Source organism: Cyanistes caeruleus, chromosome 8 (assembly GCF_971803275.1).
Source record: "Cyanistes caeruleus chromosome 8, bCyaCae1.hap1.1, whole genome shotgun sequence".
In the NCBI taxonomy this organism is placed as follows: domain Eukaryota; kingdom Metazoa; phylum Chordata; class Aves; order Passeriformes; family Paridae; genus Cyanistes; species Cyanistes caeruleus.
Genome location: NC_141708.1, coordinates 35,620,689 through 35,644,297, shown reverse-complemented (window position 1 = coordinate 35,644,297; position 23,609 = coordinate 35,620,689). Strand labels below are relative to the sequence as shown.

Here is a 23,609-nt window from a genome sequence, read left to right as displayed (position 1 = left end):
TACATCTTCAACATGCCTTTGTAGATGCAGAGCTGCACCAACCGGATACAGAAGGCAACTCCATCAGTTTGCTGTTTTCCCTGAACATTCCTGTTTTCTCAGACAGTGGAGCTGCCCTGGATTATTCCTCACTGAGAAACAAGAACCCCCTTTGCATCCAATGTCTCAAACAGGGTTGATGAGCCATCATCATCAATAAGAAGGCAAAGCCCAGCAACTAAGTCCTGCTCTCTCAAAGCTCTTTCATCTGCAGGCAGCTTCCAAGCCTGGGAGACAGAAGCCAGTCTTATACCAAAATGGAGAATACAACCATGCTTTCTCCTCTATACAACAAGGTGGCATTCCAGGACCAGAGGAATGGCTGCCTTCCCCTTACAGACTTAAAAAGGGAAGAAAAACCAAAAGCAGAAAACCAAACAAGTCAGGAATATTCCAGTAAAGCCTCATTGCTTTATGTTTGTTTTTTCTGTTGGAGAACACTCTCCTCCTCACCTGAACCAGCTGAAATCGTATCTGCTGGAAGAGCCTGACAACCTTGCACTGCTGTCACCTGGCTCCAGTCACCACAAAGAATTCCCAAAAATTCTCTGGATGTCACCAAGAGCTGCAAGGTGAGGCAGCACACTGCACACACCCCTGCGCTCCAGAGGCGGCAGCCACACGCAATCCCACCAACGACCACGTGGAATTTAAGATTCCAAAGGCAAGGAAGCAGAAGGCATTTACCCTGGGCTTTGCCAGCTCCTTCACTGTCTCAATCTCTTCGTCGGAGATGATGTCCAGGAAGCGAACGATGCGAGGCTTGTCCCACTCGTCCTCCTGCTTGACGGGGCCCAGGATGTACCTGGGATTCCTGTTCCCGTCGTAGTAGCGGCAGAAAAGCCTCTTTTGTCTGCGGGGAGTCTGGAAAGGAGGCAGAGCAAGGGGCAGTCAGAGAACTCCCACATTGGTATCTCCAAGGACAGAACAGGTCCTGGACACACAAACAATTCACTCTCCCCACCTCCTTATGTGACGGGTTAAAGAGATGATTTCACTTGTGCTGTCTGCACATAAACGTTGCTGTGCAATACTTTACAAGCATTACTTTACACAACCCTACTAAAATAAAATTATGGCTAAAAAAACCCATCCCTGTTTAATTCTGTCTGTAACTCCGGACTTCCAGCATCCTTATTCAATTAATTACACTGATGGAGCACATCCAAGACAGCCAGCAGTGCCTGGGGCAGCGTTACTTTCTGTCTACTGAGCAGGCTAAAACAGGGAAGAAATCCTACACATGATCCTCAACTCTGCACACTCATCCAGCTGCTCTAACAACTTCCTTGCTTGCACACCACACACAAATTCCTGACATTGTTTGGTTTCAAACATTTGAGAACAGTCTACTCCACTTTACCATTTTGAGCCCCTCCCCACGGCACAGCATTTCGTACTTCCTTCTCTCAGGCAGGTAATCCTTTTTCTTAACCTCAGTTTCCTTCTCCTGCTGCTCTTCCGAATCCGTGCTGGACTTGTTGGCTTCTTTTTCTTTAGCCATGATGTACTCAAAGTATTTCATGTTCCCGTTTGCTCTTTGATGTTCAGGATCTATGGACAGAGGAACAGACAGGGATCACTGGCAGGTTTCCAGCCCCTGAGGAATCCTCCAGAAGTGGTTATTTACAGAGAGCAAAAGGAAACAGATGCATGCAACCGCCTCTCTAACCCTCACTGCACACGGGGGTCCCAGCACTGAGGAAAAGGGTTTGGCCATTCCAGCCCATCTCACTAGAGAGGGAGAGACAGGGGAATGGGACAAGGAGAGAGCTGGGACAGCATGACTGGCTGTAAGCCTGAAAATTCCCTGGGGGGGGGGGGGGGATTTAAGATTTCTGGTGACAAAGCTTTTTAACTTACAGAATTAGCTTCAGCTCTTTAGTAAGTGGCTCTCAGTAGCTTCTGCTATGTTAGGGCTAGTTCTGAGCTTCCCAAAGCATCTGTTACACAGTCAGTCAGTGGAGTATTTACAGAAGAATAAATGCTTTCATTTTTCCTGAAACAGACTCTTATCTCACTGCCCTGTATTCCGTATTCCTTGTTTTTACAAGTGTTTCATCTTCAGCATGCTGAATTTTGTATTTAAATCATCTGCAGAGATTTCAGTATCACCAACTTAGTTTCAATTTCATTAATTTTGGTTTTGCCTCTACCTAAGGGGAAACAATCTCAACCCAGGAAAGCAAAACATAGGGAGAGAAGCCAACAGTGCCGGGAGGCAAAAAACCCTTCAGTACAAAGGAACAAATCCCCATTTAAATGTAAAAACGCACTTTACAAACACACATACAGGTCAGGCTCCGGGCAAGCCTGCACTGCCCAGGACAAAGCTGAGCAGAGCTGTGTCCCTGTGCCCCATACCCAGCTCCAGGAGGCGCCTGGTGAGCGCCATGGCCTTGCCCAGGTCCCCCTGCTGATAGACGGCATAGCTCAGGTAGTCCAGGATGTAGACTTTGTCCGCAGAGGACACCTCTCCCTCATCCAGCTGCTTCAGGGCTTGCTCCATCCACAGCTCCGTGTGGTAGTAGTCAGCCTCGGTGTAGGCAATCTTCCCCAGCTCAAAGCAATCTTCAGCTGTTAGAAAAGATTTGTGCTTCACACCTGGGTATTTAAAACAAAACAAGGAGTTTACACATGGTTCCAAGGCCGGTCCTCTGAGAAACATTCCGAGTTATTTCTCATTCCTCACAGCAGGGTTTTATTTCTGTTCTCCCACAGCTCCCTTCTGCAGTAGCTGTTTGTTGAAGTCTCTAAAGCCTGTAAATCCTTGGCACACAAGCACTCAGATGCAGCTTTCCATTGCCAGAATACCAGCGAACAGCTAAATGTCTCTACCGCTAGTGAAAAATCAAATTAAACAAACCTTCCTTCCTCAAAACCCCAACCACTTCCAGCAAGAGCAAAAATAAGCCAAATTTGAAGTTTCAGAACTCTGTTTTCAAGGATGTCACATTATCACTTTCAAAATGTTACTGAACCACGACTTGTTAGTGGCAACTTGGTGGGGGAGGAAAAGGAAAACATCAGGGAGTGAACTCCCAGCTGCTTGGGATTTTTTCAAGTCAGTCATTTATAGAAACATTTAAAGTGACCTCTGAAAGATTAAAGCACTAGTAGGCAAAATACAGATTCCTATTTTTGCCTCTGGAAATACAGGCCCTATGGAAAACCAAATTTCATCTTGTAAAAGGGAAACAGGACCTGCCAGGGTTACAGCTGAAATTACATCCCTGGTTACATCTTAATCCATTCTGAGTTTCTAACAGCGAGCTCTGCAGTGCTCAAATAGGGCAGCTGTTCTGCTCTTCATTCCTGCTCCCTCACCCTCACTAAACACCTTGTGCCCATCCTGTGATGGGCAGCAACTGCAGCTTCCTGAGCCTCAACCTGCCAAACTCTCAAAGGACACAAGGATTTGGCAGTAGCTGGGATTCTGGACCAAAAGAAATTCCCTGGGAATGAAGAAAAGGAGCACAAACAAGTGACCACATGGGAAGGTCCCCTCTGGAGCTCTCCAGAGCCCAAGGTATTCTCTTTTATCCTCCAGAGCTTCCAGGTTCTGCCATTGCCCTTGATTGCACACAGCCTGGACAGCTCATTGCTTCAAAAGCAGCAAAACTTCACCTTGTATTTCTCTGCTGTTTGAAGATAACACCAACGAGCTGCTCATTGCATTACAAGGAATCTGTAGGTCCTTGAGCAGGTCTTGAACCAAGCCCAAAAGCAAGGTTATACATCATAACACATAAAGCCAATTACCCTTAATTTTATTAGGCATCTGACCACAATGAGCACTTGGAAAAACACAGATGGATTGTGCAGAGCTGATTTTTTGCCAGCTGGCACAGGACTATTTGTGAGCAGAGGAAACAAGGAAGACTCAGCAGAGAAGTTTTTCTGACAAAAAAAATTAAAATAAAAAATAGAAGTTTTGTCTTCTCCTGCACAGAGGAATCTATTAAAGATCAGCTCAGGCAACGCCACACAGGCTCAAGTCTGTGTATGCACCATCTTTTGCTCTTCAGTTTACACAATCCCTGAAGTTAAAGCTCAAAGGAACTTGTTAAAATGCATTGAACTGTGCAATAACATCAGGTATCTGCCAGTGCAACACAAGGAAAAAACCCCACCCAAGGCAAGATTTTATTGCTATTGATTTTTATTAAAAACTATTAACACTAGATTATCTTACCATAACTAGAAGAAAGATGCAGATTTTTCAACCAAAAAACCACTTTTTTTCCACTAATACCACTATTTAAATTTCCACTAATACCACTAATTTAAACCACTAATTTTAGCCAGCTCAACCCCCTCACTATAATGTTACCTCCAGGCTGAGCAAGGTGGAACAGAGCAAATGATTTGTGATAAGGACATTTGGGAAATGGAAATAACAACCATGGGTGGCTCTCACCTGGCAGGTTCCCTCTTGAGAGGGTGTCTGTGTCCAGGTTGTAGGTGTCCTGGAGCCGCAGGAGAGCCTTGGCTGCACCAGTCTGATCCTCATCATTGGGGAAGAACTGCCTCTGGATTGTCATGTTGGAGATAAAGCCTGGGAAAGACAGGGAAACACATGCTCACCTCTGTCCTGGGAATTGTATGAACTCTCTGCTCCATGGAAAGCCAAAACCCACCTTCACACAAGTCTGAAGTGAACTCACAGCACAGGCTGCACAGTTCACATTTTGTTTGGGTGTTTGTGGTTTTTTTTTTAAAAAGAAAGCAAAGGGAAAATCAAAAATAAACAGTTTTTTGTTTTTACCACGCTCATTCAGAAGGGCTTAAGACACTGGTGCAGATTTCTGGCTGGCAGGTGCAGAGCCTTTCCCCTTGCCATATTCAGTCCCTCCCACAGCAGCAGGGAAGCTGAGTGTGCTGAATCCTTATCAGAGACTAATCCTAGGTCTTTTTGAAAGCTCTGCTTTCTTCTAATTCCTTACTACAAACCTCCACCTGGTATTAATTAGCTGTTGAGACAGTCTCACAGGTCAGATACAACCATCCTGGCTTCCTTTTGCCAAGTGTCTTACACAGTCAAATATTCCACATCCTGTTCCTTGCTAAAGAGCTTCCACTCTTGCTGAAGAAAAGAGGCAGCAATTAAGTGTTTACTACACTAATTCAGATTAGTTCCACAAATGCTCAGACTCCAAAGCAGATTTGCAAATCTGATTCAAGCCCTGACATGTGAAAGGCAACAGCCCAAGTGCCTGCAGTGAGCCTGTGATGCTGGTTTTTGCTGCAGGCACAAGCACTCACCATCTGACATGTCCTTGAGGACCAGGCTCTCCAGCTCACCCCACTCTGTGTTGAGCCGTTTCATCAACTTGAATGCATTCACAGGGTGGCCCAAAAACCCCTCAGGGTCTTTTGTGGCAGTATCTGTCAGCTGATCCAACTTCTCTGCCCATCTGTAATGAAAATATTCATTAAAGTCTCGCAGAGGTCTGCTGGTGCACTAGAGAACTGATTGCAAGCTACTCCAATGTCTTCACTAATAAAGCCAACTGAAATTGCAAGTTTTTGCATTATCTATATTTAGAGCTCTTCTAAAAGGAAGAAAAAGGGCTACTTCCTTTTCTTTTATTCAATCTTCTTCCTCAGCTGCAGCCCAAGTCCTGTGCTGCTCTTGCAGTCCTTGTTGGAACCCTGCTGAAGGAACTCCTTCCTTCAAGCCCCCAAAGCACCATGCCAGCACTTCCATTATGAGCTGTCATGCAGGACTAATCCAAAACAAAGCTATTCAATCTTTCAAACACCCCTTTTTTCCCCTCTGAAGCTTCTAAAAAGGCAGTTCAATGCTTGTCTCAAATTATTTTAGGTTCAGACACACACATCTGTGAGATGCCCCTTGCCTCTCACCACAGAGCTCCTTTCTGTGCTGAAAGCTTGGATGAAGAAACGTGTAGTTGTTCTTTCTCACGCTCCCAAGCGAGGAGCCCAGACCCAATTTCTGGTGCTGCAGCTCCAGGCTCAAACTTCTCTTAAGTACCACGAGTCATTCACAACCCCAAGTGCCCCAAAATAAAAACTACAAAAAAAACCCCACCAAAAAAAGCAGACACACAACATGAAGACGTGCAGCAACACCCTGCAATTAGGGTAAATTGATGTTAAAGAGCCACACCCCACAGAGAATCCCAAACTCCAACAAGAAAGTAAATCCAGGATCTGTAGCCTGGGGGGAGCTCTGCCCATGAGCTGGAGCTCCTCTTGTTCCAGGATCCCGTTTGCCCGAATGAAAGCTGCAGGCTTTCCCTGGGGCAGGGAGGTGTTTCAGTGCCTCTGGCTGCATTTGCTCTTCCCACACTGTCCCTGCTTGCTTTCCTGCACTCTCTGACAATCCCTGGCGGGGTCCTTCCAGCAGCCACACCACTGAGGGGCTCCCTCCAAAACAGAGGGGCTCCAGGTGCTGCTGGGGACCAACTCCAGCTCAGAGCAAGCCAAAGACTGAACAAACCAACTTCAAACCCTCCCTGCATTTCCCACTGCAGGACCAGCTCCCAAATATCCTCTCCAGCTGCCAACAAACAACGCTGGCATATTTTTTTTTTCCCAAGTTTAACAGCCCTGTGCCAGTTATTTAAACCCTCCTGACCTCTCAGAGAGTGTCTCTGATACAATAATAACAGAACTGCAACACTTCTGCTATAAGCTGCTTCTAAACACTTTTGGATGCCCAACTGGCAGGCTCCTGTGTTCATTTGTAGCTGTAAAGAACATACTTGTAACATTCCAAAAACCTGGCAGCAATGGCAAATCTGAATTTTAAGTGACAAAGAAGGATCTTCCGGATGGCAGAACACCAGAAAGTAATGCACAAAGGCTAAAGTAAAAACCACTCCTCCACTTAAAACTGTTTCAACACCCTCAAAGACAGATTTATGCATAATTCTGAAAGCAAGGAAAGCATCCTGTTCAGTGATAAAATATGTTTATTTCTAGCTGTGATAAAATCTGACTCTGCTCCTCACACGGTCAGGTCTCTTCTTATTTATGCACCACGCAGTGCTGAAAGAGAACAACTTACAACAGCCACCCAGCAAAACCTGCTACTTTAAGCTTTGCCCCAGAGGAAAAATTCCACAAATTTAATCAGCCTTAAAGTAGCACTTTTTGCATGAGGGTGGACTCAAAAGATTGACCATTAGCAGTATGACACCAACAGCTTACTTTTTGATCTGCTCCAGCTTGCTTTCCTCTGCCTTGATGTAATCTTTGAGTGACACGACCAGATCTTTTTCTGTATTAATTAAGTCTGTCATATGACCTAGAAAAAAAATGAGTTTGGTGAGTCAAGGAGAAACACAAAACCCTGAGAATTTAAAGGCGTTCCTCTGCTTTTTTTTTGCTTTCTTCCTTCCCCAAAAGTCCTTCTGCACTTACTTAACCAACCCTGAAAGAGTATCTGAGTAAGGCCTTTTATTTATTTATTATTTTTTTTAAGGAGAAAAATCTCCTGCTGGACCAAGCTTGTTGCCATGGAAATTAATGCAATACTGCATATTTATTATTAGAACTAATTTAGGATTCATTTGGAAAAGGAAATCGTTTGCCACAGAGTAATCTTTCATCCAAGCATACATAATGTAGAACAAATAAAGAGAAAGCTACAGACACACACAAAGCCTTCGTGTTTGATACGCAGCACTAATCCAGGGCTTTATTTTTAAGATGATATCCATGACTTCAAGGGGTCCCTGGTATTAATTACTAATTGCTTCACCTCCTGCAAGCAGGCAGCTGAAGTGGTTCAGCACAAAGGGGTGCAGTGCCCACCCTGAGGCCAGCAGAACCCAAGGGTGGGTGCAGACATAGTGCATCATTATATACCCTGGGCAGCTGCAGCACCAAAACTCTCAATTCCAACACCTGTAACAATAAATAGTGACTACAAAGCCCAGCCTGGGTCACTAGACTACCCTTGGACTGACTTAAATCCCATTTCTCCCCAAAGAAAAGCCAGTAACGTGGTAAGAACTAGGAAATGGTTTTAGTTCAACCAATTAGGGCCTTGGATGATTAACACATCGTTGCAGAATGAGCTTAGAGGGCTGTCAAGAAACTCTTTTGGCTACACCAGAGCAGGCCTCACCAATGGAAGTGAAGAAGTCCGTGTGGGCACCAGAGAAAGGCAGCAGAAATCCCAGGGCTAGGGCACACCAAACCTTCTGAAACGCCATTGCTCAACAGCTCTCACCTCACCACACACCTGTGAGAGAAACACAAAGCAGGTTAAAAATCCCTGCTCACTAGAGAGCTGAATGCACCTTCAGAAGAGGCAGCTCAGTCTCCTGGGGCTGCCACTGCTGCTTGAGGCAGCAGAACCCTGACAGCTCGAGCAGCTCTCACAGGCTGAGTCCCTCCTGCTGGCTTTTATACCTGCCTCGTGTGGCAAGAGAAAGAAGAATAGCTCAGAGACAAGGTATTCACCAGCCCTCTTCCTTTTGGCATTAAGTCATGCTTCAGGTAGAGCTGTTTTGCAAAAAGAACTGAAAAAAAATAAGAAATAAATTATCAAACCCTGAAAAAAGCCTACAACACCGATTTAAAGTAGCCATTATCAAGTTCATCCACTCCATGTGAAAAAAACCCAAATTTCCTTTTTTCAGTCAGAGAGATGCCAGTGGAGCAGGGTCTGAATGGAAACCCTACACAAGCAGCCCAGAGAGGGAGTTCTGTGCAAGCTCCACACCTGACACAAAAGGCTGCTCTGTCTGTCCCTGGATCCTGGGTAAGTGCTTTCTGCAGGGCCAGCTGCCAAGCTCTCAGCCTTTCAGGATCCTGATCCCTTCAGCAGCCCAGCATTGCCTGCCTCCTGCATATTTTAGGAGTAATTATGCTGTCGTGGAATTCACAAGGTTTGCTTTTTTTCCCCCCCCCCAAACAGAAGCTTAAACTCTCACATACTGTATCTGCTCAGAAAAAATGAACTCCAGGGTGTGGACTAACAGAAACTGGTTTACAACTCTTCCAACAGCACAACCAATGAAGAAAAAAGAAAAGAAGCAACAAGGTAGTTTGGCCTATTTAAAGAAGAAAGCAGCATAACTTTAACCAAGCAAACAACATAGACCCAGGTGTGGTATTCACACAGCAAATCAGCAAAGTTCAAATGTTACACCCAAATAAAAACCATCCCAACCACAGGGAACATAGACCCCTGACTCCAGAGTGCAGGATCTCTCCTCATACTGCACCTGAGGGTCAGGAGGCAGCTCCCTCCTCTCCTTTGCACCTCCAGCACTGCAGAAGGAGAGGCTCTGGGGTTTGGATTTCCTCTGGGGACTGCCTGTTGGACAGGGCAAGCACCGTTCCACTGGCACCAACAAGAAACTCACACCAGCCCAGAAAAGCAGCACAACCTCCAGCTCTTGCAAACCCAAAATCTGCATGGCCACAACTGAAGGGCTGAGGCATCCTGGCACATTACAATTCTCTTTCTGCCCCTGAAAGTGAGAATTTGGAGAGGGAAGCCTGGAGTCACCCTTGGCCCCTTCACCAATGCTCTAAAGCAGAGCATAAAGCTGTCCACAGCAGCCTTCCTCACCTCTTCCTCCCCACAGGCAGCCAACAAGCTGCATCAGACTGCTTCAAACATTCCTAATAAAAACCCACTGATGTCCACCTCTGTTCTTCCTGAAAACACCACTCAATTCCTATTTCACCCTGCAGAAAGCCAAGTGCCTCCTGCTCATCCAGCACTTGAGCCAATACATCTGCAAATTAGTGACAGAGCACAAACAGCTTTACTACGCCATAAATATCTGCCAATTTTATCAGTATTGGGAATGCATGGAGCTATTTGTTTAGTGCACGCAGTGAAACACAAGAGAAGCTTCAGAAAGTTTCTTTTCTTTGCTATTAGTCAAGATGAAACTTCTTAAAAAGCACAAAGAAAAACTGATAAACAAAATCACCAAAAAAGGTGACGATGAAAATGTTTCCTCTCCACCTACTGCTCTCAGTGACAGCGTTCTAAGCTTGGTTTTCCTCTTCTCCAGCTGCCTTTGCAGCCTGTTCCAGCACCAGGCTTCTCCAAACACTGTTGTATCCCTTATTCCCACCTCCTTATCTCCACAGGCACACAGCAGGAACAGACTGGCAACAGGCACAAAACACAATAAGGGCAATTCCAAGGAGGTACAAACACAAAGTTTCTCACACTTAGGCAGGCACTAACTAGGAGAGGCTGCCCAGAGAAACTGGATCTCCCATTCTAGGAAGAATTTGAGAAGGAGCAGGGCTTTCCAACCGCTGCAGCAGGATCAGCCACAGGTTCCCAAATCAAAGAAAACACAGCTCAGTTCATATAGACGCTGGAAAGCTCCCGGACTCGCAGGCTGCCAGATAAGTAGGCTTTAATTTCTTCCCGTTGGCGACATGAAGTAAAACAAGATGAAAATCTTCTCTCCATTATTCCTGTCAGTCTCGCCCTCCTCCTCAGCCGTGTCCCGCAAAGATGGCAATCGAGCATCTCGGGGAGGAGGGGATGGCTGCCCACGCAGAGAAGTGGGAGTCCAGCTGCCAGCTCCAACACGGGAGCTCCCTGCCTCCCCTGGGAACGAGCACTGACTAAGCTCTGAAACAGCAAAACATGGCAGAGCAGAACAACGTGAGGCTGGGAAAGGGGGGAATAGCAAAGAGCAAACAAACGCAGGGATGGAAGGGAAACGGAGCAGCAAGCGGAGCAATGGCACTGCCAAGCGCAGCACAGGATTCCCTGAGCACACAACAAACCCCACTTCATCAACTGATCTAACTTAGAGGGGTTTTTTGGGGGGCTTCCAAAGAGTTCAGCTCTGCTCTATGAGCAGACAAGTGAAGACAACCACAGAGTGACACAACCTCGTCACAATCAAGGTCCCACTACTCAGTGACCAAAGATTGAAGATGCTCCTTCATTGCCAACTCCAAGCTCCCAGGATTCAGAACACAGAATAAAAAATGGAAACTGAGGGGGCACTTCAACATGGAATGGGCTCTAACTCAACTCCAAACCAGCTTCTTTATTGAGGCAAGAAGTAACTGGCCTGCTCCAGATGAAGTCCACTGCAGGGCCAGGAGACAAAGCTCTATCACCAAGATCCTTAACTTTTGATTAAAATATGGATCCATTCTCACAATCCTTACTGGACCCCACTGTATGTAAAAATAATAATAAAACCCCTTGACCAGTTAAGCTGAGCTCAGGGGAAATGGAAAAGATGGAACCTGAAGCGATAGCTGCTCGCTGCCCTAAACCTCTCCTGTCTCAAGGACAACCCAAGTTACAGTCTCACAACATGATGTGACCAAAAATACTACTGAAAAGGAAAGAACTTTCCCAAAATAAGTATTAAGAACATTTAACTGTCATCACTGCTTAAAGGTCTCACAGGACAGAAGCAACAGAATCCAGTTCCCAAGTCCTCTAGCATGTTCAAAGGCTGTTTTAAAATTAAGACCCAAGCAGTGAAAGAAAGATTTTTCTACAATTGCTGCTGCCAAAAGAACAGGGCGTGCTTTAGGCATCTTTTAATGACAGAGTTCTAATCTTTTATATATATATGAAAAATATAATGAAATAATCAGAGATGAGAATCAATTTCAAAGTCAAGTAGGGTGTTCTACCTATCATTTAGTTGCAAGCTGAATACAGAGGAGGTTTGTACAGAGATTTGTAGGCAGGGAACTGGAGTGAGTTTTCCCTTGATTTCCTCCAGACTAAGATTGAATGGACATAGCACTCAAAGACCACTTGTTTTAACTTCCCAGGCCAAGGCAAAGAACACTGGGCACGGAATAGAACAATTATCTTATTAGACACAAGAGGCAGGAGGCTATTCTCCTGCTCAAGCATTAGCTGAGCATCTACAGAAATACACAGAATGTTTTCAGATATTAAGAGTGATTACAAAGAAAGCAGGATAATGCCAAAGATCAGCTGGGTTTTTCCAAGAAGTATATTATTTTAAAGAAAAAAAGATTTCCTCATCTATATCAACCTCAGCACGAAGCATGGTTTTCCTGCTATAAACTTCTGTTTATCCTCATTCCCTCCAAAGTGTAACTCACCCACCACCTGTCATTGCAGTTTGTCAAACTGCACTGGGCACTTTGCAATCTACGTGCAAGCCCCAAAAATCACAGCTTTAAACGCTAGATTCCAAAGCCATTCATTATAGAACAGCATTTAAATCTGCACAGGTCAGAGAGCTGGCTTGAGGAGGAAAACAAAGAGAAAGAAAGTTAATAAGTGCTGGTTGTGTCAGCACATACTTGAGAAGCAGTGCGAAGTACTCTGGGTCAAATCAGCTGGGTCCAAGGCTTTAAAATGTATCCAGCAAAGGTCCGAGAGGAGCAGCGGGTGCAGAGAACATCCCTGTCCCCAAAGGCAGGCCTCTGCTTTCCAGACAAGCCGGGAACTCATTACCTTTACTTTCCGCCGAGCACCGTCTGCATCCCGAGCCAACAGCCCCTGGCGCTGCGGGGAGCTGCATTTATTTACTTGTAGTAACCAAGTAAATAAATGGCTCCTTTCATTCACTGAAACCTCGAGCGCTTACCCTTTACTTATAAGCAAGCGAACGCTTCAGCACTCTGCATTCTCCTCTTACTGAAGCCAGCAAGAAAGAAAAAAAAAAAAAAAAAAAAAGTGAAACTCTCAAGGCTGGGCAATCCCGAAGGATCTTCCCTTTGGGAGCAGACAGCTTTTCAGGTAAACTGGAAGATTTACTCTAAGTGCACGTGACGTTTTTATTATCTTCACCAGCATGCTCAAGGCTCCAGGTCGGAGTTTCTCCTGCCAGTCAGGCTGGATGCTATCACAACATCCACTGAGCGGTACAGCTTTGCTACAAAGGTAGAGGCAAAATTCCACGAAAAGCAGCTGGCCGAGTCCAACCCAAAGCAGCGGAGAGAGAAACCGGGACCAGCCGCGTTCCCCACGGTGCAATCCCGAGTAACTTTCCATCCCTGCCCGAGCGGAGCCGTGCGCTCGCAGCCCCGGGATCCCTCCAGCCCCGGGAGCCCACCTGCGCCGGCGGAGCGCAGGGGAGCCGGGCCGGGCCGGGGGGACAACTCCCAGCTGCAGGGACCGGGAGGAGGCAGAGGAGGAGGAGGAGGAGAGGGAGGCGGCGGCTGTGTTTAGTCTGCCAGCCGCGGGGAAGCCGGCGCGGCGGCGCCCTCCCGCCCCCCTCCGGAGGCTGCCGGCTCCCGTTACGTAAGGGCCGGGAACCCCGGCCGGCAGCGCCGGGACACCGGTCCCGAGCCGCGGGGAAGGTGGGGGGCGGCGGAGCGCTGCCACGTATCGCCCCCACCCACCGCCGCCCTCACAGCAGCCGCGCAGCCCCGCGGCTCCCCTCACGCTGACTCGTCCACCCAGCCACCCCCACGGCAGGCGGGACGGGGCGGCCGGGCCTCACCTGAGCACTGAGGGGCGGCTGGGCGGGGTCGGCACCAGAGCTCCGCGCTTTGCCCGGGGGCTTCGCCGACTGAGCGAGCCCGGCCCCGCCGCGCCTCTTATATGCGGCCATGGCCACGCCCCCTCAGGCCACGCCCCCCCGGGCGGCGCGGGCCGCGCGCTACGTGAGGCCGGTCACAGCGGCGGCCGCAGTACCGCGCATGCGCCGCCGCCACCTCCGCGCCTCCACGTGGGTCCCTCAGGGCCGGGGGATCCCCCGGTACCGGCACCCCGGGACACCCCGCGGTGTTTTTGGGGTGAAAGTTGCCAGAAAAAGGCCGGGATACCGCCCGCTCCTTGCCGCCAGGGCGGCTGGGCTCAGCGTCGCAGGATAATTAGGCTGGAAAAGAGCTCCGGGACCATCGAGCCCGGGCTAGGAGGGCCCGTGTGTGCTCCCAGGCACATTAAAAAACTGCTTGGGTGAGTCTTGCTGTGCGAGATCCATGCTGCCTGCTGATTGCTTTCCAGGAGTTGGTAAATAAACCCGTTACTTGTTCCTTCCAGCGATTAAGTTGGAATCAGGGGTGTTGCTGAGCCCTTTTTTCCTTTTGCTTTAGGTGAGGGTTTCAAGTAAAGGATCACCCTCCTCACTAGCATACCCAGCCTTTGATCTTCACCCTTTAAAGGCAGGCATTTGTGGCCACTGGAAACCTTTCACAACAACCACAACAGAGAGCTGGCAAAGGGATAAGAGGGGCCAAACCCCCCCTGTAACACACATTTCTTAGCAGGGTGACTGAGCTGCTTTAAAACCACCTCGTTCAGAAGAGGGAGCTGGAGGCTGGAGACCCTCACCTGAGATTTCTCCCTGTGCCCAGACTGTCACCTCAGCTCCTCAGCAGCGCCTCGGAAAGACCAAACCTCGGGTGTTTTGTCCCGTTTTTGGGGGGTGCTGGGATGCAGCGAGTCTCACGGGAGACACAAACAAGGGCACGAGGTGGATTTAGTCGGTTCTTGTCCAGCTGTGGACACAGATGTGTGCACATGGCCAGCACTGCGAGTGCTGCTGAGCCAGAGCAGGAAGAAGGCCAGTTTTTAGTGGAACTATCCGTCAAAAAATAAGCCTTCCCTTCCTCTCATTTTGGTCGCCTTCCAACAGAAATACAACTCCTACAACTAGCAGGAAACGCTGGAATGATATCCAAGCTTCTAGCTGAGGCATCCAGTTAAAGCCCCATTATCCAAAGAGTCCCTTACATCTAGCCAGAGATTTAACAGCAGCTTCTAGAGATTTGGCTAAACCTCACACGCTGCAAGAGGCGCAGTCAGATTTTTTTTTCAAGCGAGGTCTGCTGCTTTCTCGTCCTCTTTTACACTCTCCAGATATTTTTAGGGAGGAAGGCAGGGAGTGGGGAACACCAACAAGTCGGTCAGCGTGGGGATGAAGGCTCCAGCTCGTTAGGTTTGATTAATGAGGCTCCTGCATGGGATGAGACATCCCGTGCCCATCCCTTACACAGAGCCTACCCAGTTCCTTGCAGTGGTTAAGCTTGGTCATATTCCTCGTCCTCTTGGAACTTTTTCCACACCTTCAGCATCTTTTTGGAGGCAGTGACCTGCTGTACAGTGTTTTAAGGCACAGGTGAGTCATATTTATATCAATCCACAACAGGCCCAGCTGTCTAATACCTAATAGACACGATTCTAACTTCAGAGAAAAGCCAGATTTGGGTAGTTTGCCTCTAAAATTTAATGATGGGGGGGAGGCTACTCATTAGCTTTCTCTTTAAAGAAGTGGTTTGTCTTTCCCTAAGCTTGTCCTAAAAAGAAGGACTCTCTTTTTCTTTCCAAGAAGTTCCTTGTGGCTTGACCACAAGTTTTCGATGTGAATTTGCTGGTTTAATGTGTTTAAGGCAATTAACAGTTGTTTTACAAGGGCCAGCTGTGAGCAATTCTAATGCTCATTTCTGCTTATTGGGGGCAACTGGAGAGACACAAAACAGAAAGAAGAAGCAAGATTAGTAGTATAACCATTATTAGCCTGGAATTACATTTTCCAGCCGCTTTTGTGGCTTGGAAAAACCTTTTACCAACTCTTAACCCCAGTATGAGTATTTTACAAACCCAGATTTGACCAAAAAAAGAATTTTTAGCCACACAGGACCAAAGATTTGCCTTGATCTTGTCCATGTAAGAGATGATGTTCCCACTGCTTGTGACCTCTTTGCTTGCTCTTTCTGCAGCAGGAGAATTTCTGGGATTCACTTCCTCTGGGGCCCTTCCAAAGCTCAAACTGGTAAGCTACAGGAAGCTGTCAGAGATGCATTTTTGTGTCCAGGCCCTCACTTCACTCCCAGGATTGCTCCCAGCACAGGGTACAATGTCTGCAAGGGACTGATATAAACAGTTTAGACTTGCAACTCAGAGCCCCAAAAATACTTACAGAGAGACAACTCAAGTGCCAAACCAACAGCTGCTACCTGTGCTCCTTGAATTAAAAGATTAAGTGAATAAGTGACAAGCAAGCCTCTGTTTCAAAACCATGCCCCTTGCTTACGTGCTGCAGAAATATCTGATGGGGCAGTTAATGTGTGAAGCCTCGGAGAAGGCACAAGGGATCTCTCACAGAGTGCTTGGCTTCCCCCTGCTCAGACCAGCAGCAGAAGTGCAGGCTCTAATCTCATTTTTTCTGCCTCTCTTCCTCTGGCACACGGGCCAGGTGGACACATTTTGGGCTAATCCAGCCCATGGGGGTTTCACCTGAAAAGGAGAGGCCAGAGCCCTGCCCTGGCTTTTAAACCTTCCTGTGACAAACACCTGGCTGCTCTGGGCTGAGCCAGATGGAGGGGCTGTCCCAAAACTTGATATCCCAAGTATCTCCTCCAGCTGCTTCCCTCTAAAGCCAGCTCTTCTTGCAAGATGCGTATCTGGGGGCAGTTGGGGTCAATAAATCTGTTAAGTTTGTTTTAACAGCAGGGTGGATACTTCCCTTAGAGATTATATTTCAATCCTTTATCTTATTAAGGGAAGATGTGTTTTGTCCATTAATCCAATTAGCCTGGTGGATTAATAAGACTGGGCTTGCTTTGTTTCAGGAAGCATAAAAATAGCAGTCAAGCATAATTAAACCTAAACTTGTAAGTAATTCTGGTAACAAGAGTACTATTTCCCTGGATATTCTGTTTATTATTTTTACGAGCTGTGCTCTCAAATTACATGACGTGAATTCTCGATCAGAACGGCTCGATTCACGACCAAAGAGCAGCAGGCTGCCCTGAAAACATTCACTTTTTGTATGTTTATAAAATTCTCTTTGTGCTAAATATAGTCAGGTAGGCTTCAACCCAGGGTAAAGTTTTCAATACCCGAGAGGAATCTGTTTGCTTGCAAAGGAATGAAAGCAATTTGTCATTATTCTGACGTGCCCTGGCTCTCTGATCAGAGCTGTTCGCTGACAAATCCAGCTGTGGGTATTTGGCTCAGCCTTTGGATAAATCCAGCTTTTGGCATCTTTTCCTGCTGGAGGACTTATGGTCCTTTCCTTTAAACAACGCTCCTGTGCTGTGGATACAAAACCCAGAGAAGCTCGGAGTGGGGGAAACGAAAAGGAGAAAGGAGAGGGGAAGTAAGGAAGACCAGGAACAAACTCTGGGAGTGAATCCAGAGCAGAACTACAATTCCCAGCGCTCCCAGGGAGGGAAGAGTGACTGGAGCCCAGCGGAGTCACTGCAGAGCCGGAGGTCACCCGAGATCCCGGCGCAGTGAGCAGGGAAAACACAAACACAGCACAGTAAGTGGAGAAAATCCCCGGGGAACGGGACTCCCCAAAGTTTGGGACGGCCTCTAGAGGTGTGGAGCCTTTGCTGTCTCCAGCTCCGAGTTTTCAGCCGTCCCAGCCAAAGCCTCAGGCTCTCGGGCATTCAGCTGCAACTGCTGTCCCCTAACTCAGGGAATTCTGATATTTTGTCTTTCACTCTCTCCTGGCATCAGCGCCTTTCCCACAGATCCAGTGTGTGCTGCAATAGGATGTGTGGTTGGGTGGAGGACATTACAACTGTGTAGGAAACCAGCAAAAGAGCAGCCACCTTCTCTGCCCTTTTCTCTAGGGGTTTGGGACAGGAAGGTCTAATCTAGTCTTATAAGCAAGTTCTGTAAGGTCTGTGCACACTCAGAGATGGAAACAAACTGAGGTGTCTTTAAGTAGTCTTAAAACTGTCCTGAAATGGAGTTTGAAGCGTGACTGAAGTGCTCATTTTAGAAAGCAGATTCCACAGACTCTGTGAGAATGAGATTTACCTGCACCTTTTAAATCAAACTTAACCTTGCAGGGCTGCTGCATTATGTTTTATGCCTCTTTTTTTCAGGTAGAGACACCAGCTGTAGGTGTTGGTTATGGCTGCAGTGTATCAAGCACTGCACAGGAGGGTTTCCTCCCTCATCTGCAGGTTGCACTCCACCTATGTGAGAAAAATGAGGTAAGCTCTCATCTGGTCCCTGAGCACTGGGGGGCAGAGCTTGGCACGAGCAGCCCTAGCTAACCCTGATCAGGGGGTTAATCCTTTAACAGTTGAGCCATCACACACTAATGCTTTGTGAGCTCTGTAAATGCTAACAGCCGAGGCAAGAGCTGGTTCTCTCTGGCTGAAGCTCTGTCAATGATTACCTCTCCTGGCTGGGGGGCTCCCACAGTACCAGACTTCAAGTGGTGCTGCTCACCTCATTTTAAATACTGCTTCAAACAGCCTGAAAGGAGCACAGCCTGACACCCTTTTTTCCAATGATTTTTTTTTTTTTTTGCTAACTCAGCCCCAGCCAGCTGTGCCCTCAAACTTGGGGTGTTTACCCCTCACATCAGTGTGACAGGTACAACACAACACATGTAGCCTGATGAGAACCAGATTCAACATCAGAAGTGCTCAGCAGTTCAGCCAAAACAGCATTTGGAGCCATCCAAATTCACAGAATATTCTGAGCTGGGAGGGACTGGGGGGATTAAAGAGAAGATCAAGGTTTCCTGCAGCCTTTACAGCAGACATTGTGGATTGAAAGACTGGGTTACTGAGCTTCTTGCATCTCCAAACTTGAGGGTGTTCATGTGGGAGGTAAGAACTGCTGTATTTTCTGCCACACAAACCACTAGAGGCTGCAGCCCACCAAAGAGTGACTCAGCTGTGGAAACTCCCCAGGCACGTGGATTACCTTAAATCTGATTTTCCCATTCAGCACCCCCCTGCTCTGTGCAAAATAAATGCCTCCAAATAAGAAATAATCTCATCATGATCTTCAATTAATCTTTCCAACCATTTTCTCACTGCAGATACTTAAATCAGCTGAAGGAAGATGACAGCCTTTGTAGACAAGCTCAGACCTCAGGAACTTTCTACCTCTTTCACAACCTCTCCCCCTTCCTGCAGAAAGCTGGGAAGAAATATTTGGTACTACAGCTCAGTGCAGCAGGTAAGAAGAAACCAGTGCATCCAGAAAGAAACACCTGGTGGGTCACACATGGTGTCAGCCTGATCTGTTCTGAGGTGATCAGGTTTAAACATTTGGGACTGTGCCCTTTGAAGAGAGGGGGTTGGCAGGAAAACAAACAAGGTCTTACTGACAAATGTCTGTTTTGGTGTAACGTAGCAAAAGTTTTCTTTGAAAGAAAGGTATTGCTTAGTGCAGGACAAAACCGATGGACAGCTTCTCCCCAAGCATTACAACATTGTGATCTTTAGCCTGACATGGTCTAAATGTCCTACAGCTTAGGAGGAAAGCCAGATTTTAGGTTTCTGCCTGGGTGGGCCCACTTGTCTGGTCCCCTTTGACACAGGGGCATTCTGCCTTGAGCCAAGATTGCCTGTGCCTTGAAGATCCACAGAGCACCACAGTTGTATGGATTTGCTTTCACCACAGCTTTCTCTTCCCCTTTCCCTGCTGTTTAGAGATGAAAGGGATTCTGGAGAAGTTCCAAGAGGCTGAGCAGTGGATAGAGAAGTCAGTGCTGATCGGCTGTTCGGACGAGCACAGACCGCGCTTTGCGCTGGATTTAGGTGGGGATGACTCCTCTTCCACCCGTGCCAGCACCAGTTTGATGCACTTGGGATGGAGGTGCTGCCAGGCCAGCATCCCTAATCCTTGGGAGAACCTGTCCTGGCAAGGAGGGCCGGGTGGAGGCTCTGCAGGAGCTGTTATGAGTGTGGCAGGTCACAGCCACAGGCTGCACTGCTGCTCCTGTGTGAGTTAGGAAAGGTGGGCTGGGGGAGGCCACTAACATTTGGGAAGCAAAGGGCACAAAATTGGAATAACAGCAATAATAGCTGAAAGTTATGAGATCTAATTTTCTTTTTTTCTTTTTTTTTTTTTTTTTTTCCTTTCCTTTAACAGGAGCCTTGGATAAATCAGTCATTGAGTCAGAACTGCAGGGATCATTTACTGACCTACGAAAAGCTCTCTTTGTAGTGGACGGGGAGGATTCTCCTTTGCTGGCTTCGGTATTGGACAGGGCTTTTTACTTTCGGGGAGCTGTGATCTCTAACACCATCCCTTCTCCTCATCTCCCATATTGTTTTATGGTCTAATATTATAGAATTACCTGCTGTACGCTTTCAGGAACCTAGGCACACTATATAAATCACACCAGTTTTCCCAAATTTGTGGTCCCAAAAGGAAGATGCAAGGGAAAGAGGAACAGACAAGTGACTTAAAAATGACTGCAGTAATTTAGGCCGTTGAGCTGAAATGTGTTAAATCACAGCAACCCCAGTTTGTCCTCAGGCAAACTGGGTATCACAAACAAACAAATACATCTTCTCTCAGAGCTGCTCTTCTGAAACCTCTCCCTCATAAGCTGGTGCTCTGCAGGTGCCCTGTGTTTGGGAGGCCTAAGAGAGCACCTGTCTGTGAAAATCAGCTCTCCTGACCTGTAAGGAGAAATAGCTCATGTTTCCTTTCCTGCTCTATAATGTTGGTGATGCCTGGGCTATTTTTAAGGAAGATACTCAGGGCTGGAGACTCTTTAGAAATAGTCCAGCTCCCCATACAACTCCCATTGTGTTCCAGTACACGACAGCTCTTGCCCAGCTCCCCCAGACACACTCAAATTTAGAGGCAGCAAACATGGATTGCAGAACCTGCCACTTCTCAAAGCACTGCCCGTGCTTCTGAGGATAATCAGAGTTTATCCCCGCGACTGCGCGCAAAGCATTATTCAGGGAGGCCACTCTGAATTATTTCTTCCCCTTAGGTGTAAATGAGGTTTGTGCTCCTCTGTGTTGGCAGGCCCACTCCCTTCTGCAGTGGCACGAGTCCCACCAGTACTGCAGCAGAACGGGGCAGCCCACTCAGAAGAACCCAGCTGGCAGCAAACGCGTCTGCCACGCCAGCGGAGTCACTTACTACCCACAGGTGAGCCCCTGGCAGCAAAGGTGAGCAGGAGAAGGGATTTGTGCTCAGCTGGGTGTTGGAGTCAGGCACAGAAAATATTCCCTTATCTGTGCTGACAGGCTCTGGCACCCAAGAGAGCACTGAGTTTAGCCTAAAGCTGTGGAGACAGCTTCTAAAGTTAAGTAAAAAAACTAATAATGTGAGTGTATAAGTTAGATAGAGTTATCTTAAGTCATGGGGTGAAAAAGTTAGAGTTTGGAGTTTTAGTTATATTAATAAGTGGATCCATGATGGAAACTTTGGGGCATTGTCTCTTCTTGTTGTTCATCTTCTTCTTCTAAGGGTTTTTGGGTAATTGTGGGTGATTGGATAAAAACATCCGCATTGCAGCACACAGGTGTCAGGTCACTGTGTCACTAAAGAAAATAAGTGACTTGGCATTTGATTATTGGGTAAATAGACACAGAAAAGGCCTTGGAGAGATTCTTAGTGTATATAGAGAGAGCTTATTGTATATAGCTCCTTGTAGTCTTACATGTGTAATATAGATAAGGAAAGAATAAACAGCTAAGCCTGAACACGAGAAAGCAGTTTGTCTCTCATCAATCTCGGTCCTGGGGACCGACAGTGTCACTGTGACAGCTGGGTACTTTGTCTTTAATGGCCAACCAGCCAGCAAAAAGCAAAAATTTTCACTTGTTAAGTCTGAGCTGCTTCTCTTGCTTTGGTGGTGCCAGATGTCTCCAGTGGTCATCACCCTGGTGTCCGATGGGAGCCGGTGCCTCCTCGCCCGACAGCCCTCGTTTCCCCCGGGGATGTTCACGGCTCTGTCAGGCTTCTGTGACGTGGGTAAGTGAGTTCTGGGCAGGCAGGGTGTGGGGACAGCAGCCAAATGCCTGTTCACAGAGAAGGATGGACTCAGGTGATCTGTGCCCCCATCCCCAGGTGTGTTCAAGGCCAGGCTGGGCAAGCCTTTGAGCAGCCCAGTCTAGCAGAAGGTGTCCATGCTGATGGCAGGGGGTTGGAACTGAATGATCCTTAAAGTCCCTTCAGACCCAAAGCAGTCTGTGATTCTGTGACAGCTGGAAAAAACAAGAGATCAAAGCAGATTGGTGTTTGCATGCAGACAGAATTCAAAATAGCTGTTATGTACCTAAAGGGAATGGGAATTATAGGTGGTCCCTGATAGTAAACATAAGCTTTAAACTTGCTGGCTTATAACCTCTGACCCTTTCATAATCCATTGTGTGGCTGATGCAGCCTGGCTTAGAAGAAAAACTACAGACCCCTTGTTACAGGAGGGAAAATGGCTTAAAACTGAATTGTTCTGTCCACCTGTATGTATGTCTGTATGTAGATGGGGCCAAAAGTGTCTCTGGTGCCTGTGTTTATAGAGGTTGATGAATTTAATGGAGCATCCCGCCAGCAAGTGTTTCCAGGTCGCCACAGCTGGAGCTCCTGCTTGTGGGAATGAGCCTTGCCTGCGTTTTCCTGGCCACGGTTGGCTGCCCTGAGGCCGGGCCGTCCTTGCCCAACTCTGGTTGGTTCCAGGTGAAAACGTGGAGGAGGCAGTGCGGCGAGAGGTGGCCGAAGAGGTGGGGCTGGAGGTGGAGTCGCTCCGCTACTCGGCTTCCCAGCACTGGCCCTTCCCCGGCAGCTCCTTAATGATAGCCTGCCACGCCCTGGTGGGAGCCCAGCGGGCTGAGGTGAGCGGCTCGGGCTCCCCTGAGCCATTCCACTGCCGGCCTCAGGCAGCAAAATCTCCTTCGGTCCGCAGAATTTAGTCAGGAGAGCATCAAACCCTCCATAAATGCAATTTTTCATTGGCTTTTTCTGCAAGCGCAGGACAAACTTGGAAACAATCCCATCATCTTCTGTTGCAGGGTGCCAGATTTGGCTCAGATCGCTGGATAGACAAGCCCAGAGCCCAACACTCCTGTTGTTTTCCCTCTGAACTTTGCAGAGGGGTTTCCCTCACAAATTTGCCATAGATCCTGCAGGTTCTGCCACGTTCAGTGCTGTGCTCGGCCACTTCGCTTTGCCACAATGGAGCAGGGGCTGCTTTGTGGCTTCCCTAGGGAAGCCAGCACAACAAAATACTGATGGATAGTGATATCCTTCCCTGGAATGGCCTCAGTGCCTAATTCAGGCATGGATGTAACACAGGATCTCTGTGGAAGCAAGAACGGGCAAGGTACCACTGCCCACGTTCAAAGCTGATTTAAGGAGCTGGTGCCCTCTGAATTCTTTCCAGATTAGTGTGGACACCCTGGAACTGGAGGAAGCCCGTTGGTTTGGCCTGGAGGAAATTGTGGAGGGTCTCAAGAGAGAGCCCAGGTCTTCAAAGCGGGACGACGGTGGTTGTTTACCCTGGTTCCCTCCCAAACAGGCCATTGCTCACCAGCTGATCCAGGAGTGGGTTCAGCAGCAGACTGCCCAGACAGCTTAGGCAGGGCTCCATCCACTCTGTGATTTCACCAGAACTGTGAAAGCTCCACAGAAAAGCCTCCAAAGCCCCTGGAGGCAAGGGCTCTGTTACAGTGAGGATGGCTCTCGGACACACTGACCCACAGAGGTCTCTAGACTGATCTGACAGTCCCATGTACAGTGGATCACCTCTGGGATCCCATGATTTGAAGTAAATATACAATAAAATCCTTAGTTCCAAAACATCAGACTTATTGTGACCAGCTGTCACTGACCCCATGGTACCAATGTCCTGTTTTCCTCCATTTCTTCTGTCTTGGATGGACATGGAATGCACCCTTTTTTCCCAGAACAAAAATAAAGGGACAGTGGCACTTTC

General features: G+C 47.7%; 2 protein-coding genes across 24 annotated transcripts in view; one reads left to right on the top strand and one right to left on the bottom strand.

Moving 5' to 3' along the window:
- P4HA1 (prolyl 4-hydroxylase subunit alpha 1) overlaps positions 1-15,303 on the bottom strand; it is a 27,607-nt gene extending 12,304 nt beyond the window's left edge. For 3 of the 8 annotated variants that reach the window (XR_015289903.1, XM_086899953.1, XM_086899958.1), the window contains exons 1-8: positions 13,452-13,598; positions 8,141-8,257; positions 7,219-7,315; positions 5,305-5,456; positions 4,460-4,597; positions 2,404-2,643; positions 1,403-1,593; positions 727-903 (exon numbers count right to left, since the gene is read on the bottom strand). Coding sequence is in view for 6 of the 8 variants with exons in the window: in XM_086899953.1 (XP_086756079.1) it covers positions 727-903; positions 1,403-1,593; positions 2,404-2,643; positions 4,460-4,597; positions 5,305-5,456; positions 7,219-7,315; positions 8,141-8,228 (1,083 nt within the window). In the remaining 2 variants the exon portion in view is untranslated. Of the gene's footprint in view, positions 1-726; positions 904-1,402; positions 1,594-2,403; positions 2,644-4,459; positions 4,598-5,304; positions 5,457-7,218; positions 7,316-8,140; positions 8,258-13,451; positions 13,599-14,284 lie in introns of those variants that run through there. The other 5 variants (XR_015289904.1, XM_086899956.1, XM_086899957.1 and 2 more) reach the window with 3 other exon arrangements.
- NUDT13 (nudix hydrolase 13) lies at positions 13,627-23,609 on the top strand. Of its 16 annotated transcripts, none has more exons than XM_086899964.1 (11): positions 13,629-13,909; positions 15,673-15,725; positions 16,955-17,219; positions 17,794-17,904; positions 18,747-18,886; positions 19,363-19,470; positions 19,805-19,911; positions 20,699-20,824; positions 21,541-21,652; positions 22,355-22,509; positions 23,058-23,609. In XM_086899964.1, exons 4-11 carry the CDS (start codon positions 17,822-17,824, stop codon positions 23,250-23,252), a joined length of 1,026 nt encoding a protein of 341 aa, XP_086756090.1. In that variant the 5' UTR covers positions 13,629-13,909; positions 15,673-15,725; positions 16,955-17,219; positions 17,794-17,821; the 3' UTR covers positions 23,253-23,609. The 16 variants fall into 16 exon arrangements, with proteins under 16 accessions (XP_023785845.2, XP_086756090.1, XP_086756095.1 ...); XM_086899969.1 differs by having other exon boundaries at positions 22,687-23,609; XM_023930074.2 differs by having other exon boundaries at positions 16,872-17,219.

Coding starts and splice junctions, on each gene's coding strand:
- NUDT13 (XM_023930077.2), top strand. CDS start 17,822: ATGGCTGCAGTGTATCAAGCACTGCACAGGAGGGTTTCCTCCCTCATC. Junction 18,887..19,362: donor ACTACAGCTCAGTGCAGCAG/GTAAGAAGAAAC, acceptor CCTGCTGTTTAG/AGATGAAAGGGATTCTGGAG. Junction 19,471..19,804: donor GCGCTTTGCGCTGGATTTAG/GTGGGGATGACT, acceptor TTCCTTTAACAG/GAGCCTTGGATAAATCAGTC.